Source organism: Gekko japonicus, unplaced genomic scaffold (assembly GCF_001447785.1).
Source record: "Gekko japonicus isolate JY-2015 unplaced genomic scaffold, Gekko_japonicus_V1.1 scaffold237, whole genome shotgun sequence".
NCBI lineage: Eukaryota > Metazoa > Chordata > Lepidosauria > Squamata > Gekkonidae > Gekko > Gekko japonicus.
In genome coordinates, this window is record NW_015161955.1 from 1,337,710 (window position 1) to 1,346,857 (window position 9,148).

At 43.4% G+C, this 9,148-nt stretch overlaps 1 protein-coding gene across 1 annotated transcript in view; it reads right to left on the minus strand.

Annotated features, from left to right (window-relative positions):
• CRYL1 (crystallin lambda 1) overlaps positions 1–9,148 on the minus strand; it is a 73,625-nt gene that overhangs the window by 31,358 nt on the left and 33,119 nt on the right. Inside the window, exons 4-5 of the mRNA XM_015429485.1 lie at positions 3,342–3,503; positions 1,879–2,073 (exon numbers count right to left, since the gene is read on the minus strand). Coding sequence (XP_015284971.1) covers positions 1,879–2,073; positions 3,342–3,503 — 357 coding nt within the window. The remainder of the gene's footprint in view (positions 1–1,878; positions 2,074–3,341; positions 3,504–9,148) is intronic.

A 9,148-nucleotide genomic window follows, 5' to 3' on the forward strand; every position in this document is an offset into this window, starting at 1 on the left:
CGGACATCACTGGTGGTCTCCCATCCACTGATCCCGCTTAGCTTCTGAGATTTGATGAGATCGGGCTAGCTGGGCTATCCAGGTCAGGATGCTGTTTTGCATATATAAGTATAAAATATATGCAAATGAGCAAAGTTTTAAATTTAGCCACCGTTAAGCACTGGTTTCATATTTTAAAAGATAAAGCCACAGAAAGACTGGTTTCATGTAGAAATTCTACTGAAAAATGACGAACTGCCTAGAAGAGGTAGCTCAGGACAAACATCAGGCTACTCTACACAGAGTTACTGGCATGTATTCCAGTGATCAATGAACCATGCGGAGAGGAACTTTCTCATTTCCCCCCTCTTGCTTCAGCCCACTGTGCCCTATAAAATTTTGTTCCTGACAGTTGCTAGGCCCGCACATGCATTCTCCGGGAGCAGTTGGAAACATACAGCCTGGGAGGGGAAAGTGTCACTCCCCCCCCACAATGCTCTAGGAATCCTCCAAATCTCTATGGTACCATCACGATACAATAGAGATTGGATCACTTCCTTAAAGTATCAAGGTGTTTCTGACAGCAACATCGTCCCCTCCTCCATTTTTATCCCGCTGCTCACTGAAACAATGGCAGGCAATGGAGGGCAGCGGGTACTTGGCAGCCTTTGTTTCTGTGGACCAGCAGGAAGTCAGAACATAGCCGTCAAAGCAGACTATGGGGAAGTCAGTGGAAAGCTCCACATCTGAAATGTTAAATGAACTTAAGTCTTTGAAACTGTGTGGTTGGACACATGCCACTATTGTGAAAATCACTTCATACAAGGTAACACCAAACTGACCTCATTTATTTATTTAAAAGATGTTTATAACATGGTGCTCAAGCCCTCATTTAGCCTAAGTGGGGAAGACAATCACTTGGGATGAAAATCACTTTGGAGATAAAAGAATTAATTATTCTATTTTTTCATGACTTGCAAATTTAATCGGGAAGGGCTCAGAACTAATATTGATTTCCTCCTTCAATCCTCTGACAGTGACAAAAGACCAGGAACTTTGTCTCGATGCTTGGGGATCCAACACAGTGACAACAGACCAGGAACTTTTTTTGGTGCTGGAAGGTCAGAGTTAGTGCCAGAGAACAGAGGATTATGAGATAAAAGTCCAAAAGGGGAGGATGAGTAGAAACTTGTCTTTAGACCCTTGTTTTAAATAATTCCCAAAGGCTGAGAGATGAGATTCTTGGAAGCTAAACTGACTTCTGTTTAAAGTATCGGTTTCATCATCATTTCGCTGAGTTCAAACGTTGTAAGCGGGACTGCAGCATTCAGAGGGCAACAGGGAATGAAGAGAAGCAACATGAAAATCAGTATTTCACTTGCTGACCTTTTCACCTTGTCTCTCTGGTTAGAATGAAAATGTTATTGTTCTGGAGGGTTCCTCGTATTACCCGCTTGCACAATTCAGCTTCCTTCTCTTCTTTCTAATAGTTACTACAGCATCAGCCATTTCTTCTAGTAAAGTTACACGCCAATGGCATGTATCCAACTATTCAAGGAGTTTGTGGAACAGGACTTACCTACTTCCCTCTCCTGCTGCAGCCAACTGACAACCCCACACCCAATTTTGTTCCTAGGGGGTTAGTGGGCCCTCAGGAACAGCATAGGGGGCAAAATGGGAGTATGCAGCATGTGTGTGCGGGGGGGGGGAGGGTTGGTGAACATTTCCACCCTCTCCTCCACAAAAGCATTTTGTTGAAGGAAATGTGTGGATGGATACACACCCAATTTTTAATGCAGTCACTAGGCCCTTTGTAACGCAGAACCATAATGGGTTATATGAAGCTGCACACTATTGGACAATACATATCAAAAAAGTGGAGAATAAAACCATACATACACCAGCAAGCCTCCATGCTTCACTAATAATTGCATACTGGAGCCGGTTCAGAACAAAGCCATCAATCTCTTTGGTTAGTTTAACTGGGGACTGTCCAATCTTCTTCATCAGAGCATAAGTTCTTTCCAGTGTACAAGGGTCTGTTTCTGGGTGGGGAACCAGTTCAACCAGAGGCACATAATATGGTGGGTTTACCTGGACAGGGGAAAAAGTAAACAAAGAAAAAGCACAAACTAAAGAAAACACAGTGTTATTGTCACAGAATTTACTTTAAAACCGCTGCTATAGAACTGGGGCCAAACCTCCCTAAGTAGGTCATAATACTACAAGGGGAGGTTCTGCCCTGCCTTTCCTAAACCCAGTCTGCGGTGTGACTTGACTGAAACCCTGTTGCCATTCCGTCTCGCAGCCAATAAGACAAAACTAACTATATGCCTCCCCAACATAAACTAACAGAGGGCTGTTAACAAGCATTCATTGATGTGGTACAAATCTCTCACATGACCACAAATTTCATGCTAGGCTTTACTTTTTGAAAGTAGTCCCAAAATGAGTATGTTTGGGTCTCATGTGAGACACACAGAAGTCTTTCCATAAAGTCTCCTCCTGGACCGAGTGGTGACTGACCTGAGAGTACCAGCATTTTTGAAGCCTAGCAAAGTATATTGACCCATTTAGAATGGAAATGTAATGCATGAACATTTTTTTTTAAAAAGCAAGCAACCTCCCCACGTCCAAACATGAAATCTTAGGTGTTGCAATTGGAAGAGAGAACTGTACTGCTTCCGCAACAGTACTTAATCAGCCTTAATGAAAAGAGGCCAAAGCCTAGTTTTTTCTGTGGGATTTTTGCTTCTCTAGGGACTTTCTATGCACAGAGCACTGAGGCCTTATTTGCCAATCCTGATTCAGAACTTATTACTCCAGACTTATTTCATTGATGCAGCAACCCCTATCTACACACAAAAAGAATTCCAGGATGTTCCTGCCACATGCCCTTGCATATCATCACAGGCTACCCACCAAAGATAAGTAACTTTGCAATAGCTTAACTATTGCTTATGTTGGGCAGAGCCTGAGTAACGAGTTGCATTCAAAGTACCATTCTGAACATGGAATGGAATTTACCTGCCCCTCCAAACCCATTGAACCCAATGCAATGCTGCCCTTGAGGCTGACGGGACCCTGAGGAACAGTACTGGAGTTATGTGGGGCTCTGCAGCAGGAAAGAGGAGTCAGCAAAAATCCCACCCCACAGTGGAAAAATAGCCCTAAGCCGAACCCATAGTGAATACAAAAATGCATACAGAACCAGATGCTTATTAAAAGTTAGGTGCCTGCTGTCATCATGTGTAGTTTAGGTCTGGGTATCAGTATTAAAGTTTTACAGCATTAAAATACCTGCAGGAGAAAATACTGGAATTAGAACACAGCAGACTATCCACAGATTTTGCAGTACTTACAGGATGTGCCACTATACACTGTTTAACGTGCTTCAGTCCAGTGAACAATTTCGTAGGTAAAAGGCAGGATGTCGAGCTACTTAGAATAACGTTGTTACCGACGAGGAGATCTAACTGGCCAAAAATCTTCTTTTTCAGTTCTAAGTTCTCAGGCGTGCACTCCTGGAATAGAACACCAAATATTTAGAGCTGAATTATGCTGAGGTGTATGGGTAACAGATACTGTATCGCTTTGTCCATTTGTAATCTCACATGGTTTGCTGTTCATGTTGTCATTCAGTTTTGTATTCATAGTCCTACTGCACTGGTATTGGCATTCAGTTGTCTATTCCTAGCTCTCTTGCACTGTTCATTTGCATTATTTGATGTCTATCGCTTATACCATATATTCACATTGTTGCTCCCATTCTAATTCAGTTTTGTACCCCGAATCCTACTGCATTATTCACTCAATGTCCTATACTGCATGATTACACTTTTTTCACTTTCTGATTCCTGTAATCTGCCTTGAGTAACAGTGAAACGACACATCACTCTACATTAAAAAAAAAAAGAAGCACATGCAGGAATAGAGTTCCTTCTGTTTTCTGGAGGGGGGGGGGAACATCCAGTATGATTCGCAGGCAGCCTACTGAAAAGAACTACGACCTAACTATGATTTTATGCTGACAGTTGAGGGACCCTCCTGAACAAAAATGCCACGCAGTATGCGGAACTGCAGGGAGGAGGGGGAATCAGGCAAAACTGCCCTCCCCAGGCAGATGCTCATGGAGCAAGCCCAGCTCCAAAACGTGCTCTGCTGGCACAAAAAACTAGGAATTTTGCCCAATCCCCTCTCCTTATACCCTCTTTGCTGCATGGCCAGAGTGTGGAAGATCTCCAGACCCTTAGCTTACACGGGTGTGCACAGGGCTGTTGGGAGAAGGGGAAGATCTGCTTCTAGGAACTCTGTTCATTGACGTTTAGAATCCAACCTTGTATCACCCTTTTATCCTCCCCCCCCACCAATCTTTCTCCAAGGTATTCATAGCAGCATATATGGTTTTTCACCACTACCGCCCAACATCTTATCCTCACACAAAAAAGTTTAAAAATCTGTACTGTCATTTGACAAAACTGCCCATTCATCCATACGTGTGTTTGCAGAATGAATGGGCATTTCGTTTATATTTATTTATAATTTAAATTTATAGACCACCCCTCCCTGAGTACACAGAGCTCAGGGCAGTTAACAACAGTAAAACCATACATTAAAACAATTCTGACAATTCAATAAATAACGAAAACAGTCTCTGATGGTGCTAAAACTTCAGTTCCAAGATTATGTCACTGTCTCGCAGGAGAGGGAGTACGATGAAGAGGGAAAGGGAGTGCCAGACAGGATGGTCCCCCCTGGTGGACCTCCTGAGGGCACCTGGTATTTCTGGCCACTGTGTGACACAGAATGTTGGACTGGATGGGCCCTTGGCCTGATCCAACATTGGCATCTCTTATGTTCTTATGTTCTTATGGTGTCCATCGCTGTCCTCAGCCGAAAGCCTGGCGGAACATCTCTGCCTTGCATGCCCTGTGGAACTGCATCAGGTCCCGCAAGGCGCGGATGTTATTCAGCAAAGAGGTCCACCAGATAGGAGCCAGGGCTGATCACAAAATAAAGGGGAAAGGGATGCCATTTCTCGTTTAGAACTAAGGTCATGGAATTTTACTGAGTTTTTAAGTCATAAAACTGCTACAATTCAGAGATAAATGGGACCGTTTTAGAAGTTATGCATTCTCTCACTGAGGGAAAACAATGCTTCACTCGTAATTCTGGGATCAGTTCAGTTTGCAAGGTGGGCTACCTTTCAATAGTTTCCTTTAACAGAGTCACAAGGCAAGGAGAACTCTGTAGGTACTTGTTCAAACTAATAAAAGAGCGGCACTGAATAGGTTTATTGTGAGATTCTCCACCTTGAAACCCAAGGCTTTCTTTCAGATCAGACGATTATCACAGAGGGTGAAGCTCAACACTCGTGGAAACTTAAACCTGCAATGATTATGTAAGGCGTCTGAATAGACTATTTGCTGAGGGGATTCTTTGATAGTGGCACAATTGTATTCAATTTGTTGGACTGATGCAATAAAAATTTCTGTCCTTGTCAAGAATGGATTTATTTTCTTAGTTAGGCAGACTTGATTCCCTGAAGAACAGAGGAGAAATTAAGCTCTAGAAGAAATTAAGCTCTAAACCAACTATTAATCAAGGTCTTCATCACTTGCTACCTACTACAAAGCCTGGAGGAACGTTGAAGCTATTCAGTTTTGCGTGTGTGTGTGTGTGTGTGTGTGCATGTAATCAAGCAAGAAATGGATAGGGAACAGTACTGAAAATTAGCTCACCACAGGTAAAGTCTACCTGAGTGCATTTTAATGGACACTGAATATTCCTGGGCTCATTTTTTGTTGTGGTGAAGATCACACTTCTCTTTTGCATCAAAACAGTAAGCCCTTTTTTTGAAAGCTTCAGCTCCTGAATAGGGCCACTGTAACCTGACTTTCAACTGAGCCGTATCTTGTTATAGTGTCTCTTGTAAAAGCTTGATTAGGACATGCCAATTTGTTGGATTTCAACAACAACTTACGGCTGAGAGCTTCCTCGTAAAGGGCTTTTGTTTGACTACTGGAGTTCTATTCTCTGTGAGTGCAGAATATAAGTTGGACAAGCCAGGGTCATGACAGGAGCCATAAAGCACATTCTGTCCCTCTGACACTGCATTGTGTGACAACTCCCAATGACCTCAGTGAATGCTGAATTACTCTGGAATACTTTGATATCCCACACATGCCAAGAACAATTCTGAAGAGACCGTTTCAGTCCTCACAAATATATTTCGTAATATACCTACCAAAGCCTTATGGAAAGCATTATGAACATGTGAGCTGAGATGGGGCTTTTAAATTAATGTAAAACATTTTCACAGCAAAAATGCTGCGGTCCCATGGACAGAAGGACCAGTTAACTTCATCAGAATTCAGTGTGACACATGAGAGGTACCTAACCAAGGCCTCTGAAAGAAAACAGATCCAGAGGTGATCCCATGGTGTATTCGGACCCTACAAGTTAACCGTATGTACAACTATGGCCCACTTCCATTATCCCGAGATCTTGAGGAGGCATTTTCCCCCTGAATGCTAGGAAAACACCGCATCACTGTAGGTAGTTACAAGGCTAGAAATATCTATCCAACTGTGGACAGCATACAGTTATAGTACTCAGGAACTGATGCTATACCCTGGCTGCTCAGGAAATAAGAAGTGTAAGTATTACCCAAGCATTATAGAGTAAGAAAAATATTTCAGATTGATTTTGGTATTTTAAAAGCCCCAGATCTGTAATGATTATCAAAGAGTGGCCTTGTGGCCAGCATGATTAAACACCGAGGTGCATGGAACGCTGTTACCTTCCCACCGAAGTGGTACCTATTTATCTACTTGCAATTTCTTGCTTTCGAACTCCTAGGTTGGCAGGAGACGGGAGCTCACTCCGTCACGCAGCACACTCGGGTCTTGAACTGTCAAGCTACCAACCTTCCAGTCTGCAGCTCAGCGTCTTAACCTCTGAGCCACCGTGGCCCCTTTACTATCAAGGTACACGGCATTTAACAGCATAAGAAAAAAAACATACTTCCAGCCCCAAACACCCTACAAGTAGCAAGGAAGCAGAGGGAAGGGGGGGAAATGGCAGAAGCAAGACAAAGGTTGTATACTTCATATGCTTGCTTACTTTATTATAATGCTTTTCTTCCTAACAAGAAGCTCAGAGCAACATTTTGGGGATTTTCCCATGTAAACCTTAAAAAACCCCTAGGGACGGGGCAAGCTCAGAGAGATAGATTGACAGTCACTTTATAAGGTGGGTAGATGTCTGAACCCAAGTTTCCAAGTACAGAGTTTCATCCACTAGCTGTTCTTTTCTTGAATATTAAGATACCAGCTATCATATTATATAAGGGAATTTTTAAACAACAGTGTCTTCCGGGGAACTTCCGAAGCTTGTCTGACCCAGTCAAGACTTCAAGCAGTCTCTCCCCTGCATAAACTCCTGCACTTGCTTCAAACCCCCGGCTCTGGAGGCATCTTTGGTGAGGACTACTGGAAAGGCCATTTCTGTGGTAGCCCTGTGGACATCCTACCCAAGGAATCCTGCAAGTACTGCCTGTATTTTGGGCAATGATCCTCAGTGTGATGGCTGTGGGTACCATGGTGCCTGCCAATGTGTTTCCTGGTGTCCATTTGTTTCTTCAACAAACACATCTCCTGCCCCCACCCAAAGCAAAGTGCCAATCTTGGCTTTCTTCCACATCCCTGGAGCAGGAGGTGCTTCAGAAAAATCACAATGTTATCACCTTTGTGTCTGCAGGGACTAACCATTCAGAAACAGTTGCTTCTGTCTTGTGAGCTTGCAGCCTACCCATATTTCATGATTGGCTCCAGCAGCCCACAGCAGACACTTTGTTATTGCCCTCCCCAGCAGCCATTTTGTGGTGAGGTACACTCCACCAGGGGGACTTGAAGATGGGTAAGAAGTGAGCCTCCCTGAAATGTGGACCCATGGAAGGGATGGAAGTAGAGTCCTTCCTTTCTAGCAACCCCCGCTGCCCTTCTCTGCAATCTCTGTGCTCTCATTCCAGCACCTGGGTAATTCTGGGAGGGGAGCAAACTGGCTGCACGGAAGATAGTAAAAACCACCACCACCACCACCACCACTCTGGCAATCACCTGAGAAAAGGGTAAAATGGCCACAATAACTTGGCGGTGGCTTTACTGCCATTTCTCCGTGACCAACTCGCTCTCCTTGGGCGCCTGGCCAGTCTCACTCTCTCACCTGAGCTGCTGTGCCTCACGCTGGGGGAGAGAGCAAGAAGGCACAGAGGAAGAAGCCCTTCCCCTCACTCTAGATACACAAGAGCTAGCTAAGATTGAGCAGTGGTGGTGAGGAGAGACACGCAATTAAAAAGTTTATAGTTACATACTTACTATATTATTGTATTGTGTTTGTTGGGGAGGCACACGGAGCATATAGTAGTCGTGCGGCTCTTTTTTTCGATGGTCACTGTGAACGTGGCTCTCCACGAACCTCTGAGTGAATACCACCTGTTCAGATTATACTATCACTTTTTACATTCTCCAGTTTTGTAATCCATTCCCTGATTTTTGTAATCCATGGTATTTGTGTATCACAACGATTTAGTGCACTGTTTTTGAACTGCCTAATCTGTCTCAGTGAGAAATGTGGCCTATAGATGAAGTAACTAAGTACATAAGAGCATTTAAGACAAAAAGTAAAAATATATATATTGCCCATCGGGACTATTATATTGATGTTTAGAAGTCAACCCTGGGTATTCCGAGATCTCTCTAGACTTCGTATCTCAACAATAAAATGTGCTTCAAAGTAGACTATTAATCTTACTGGCTCCGGTAGCAATCAACTGTCTATAATGTCCAATGGCAAGGGAGACATCTACTGAGATGCAGAGTTGATTGAAGGATTAAGAAATGCCATTAGGTATTCTTGCAGTTGTCAGCCATGCCCTATGAAATGTTCAGAAGCCAACATGTGCCACACTAATACTTCTGTTATTTTTCCTAATCCATCACAAAAACTTTGATGCTTATCAGGAAAGCAAAGTAGAGCCACTCACAAACTATACTCTCCAGCTATGCAGAAAGTACTATTTTGTAAATGAATAAAGACACACACACACACACACATTGCCTGATGGAAAGCTAAGCGCATTCACTATCCCCCCAGGGAATGCGGAGGG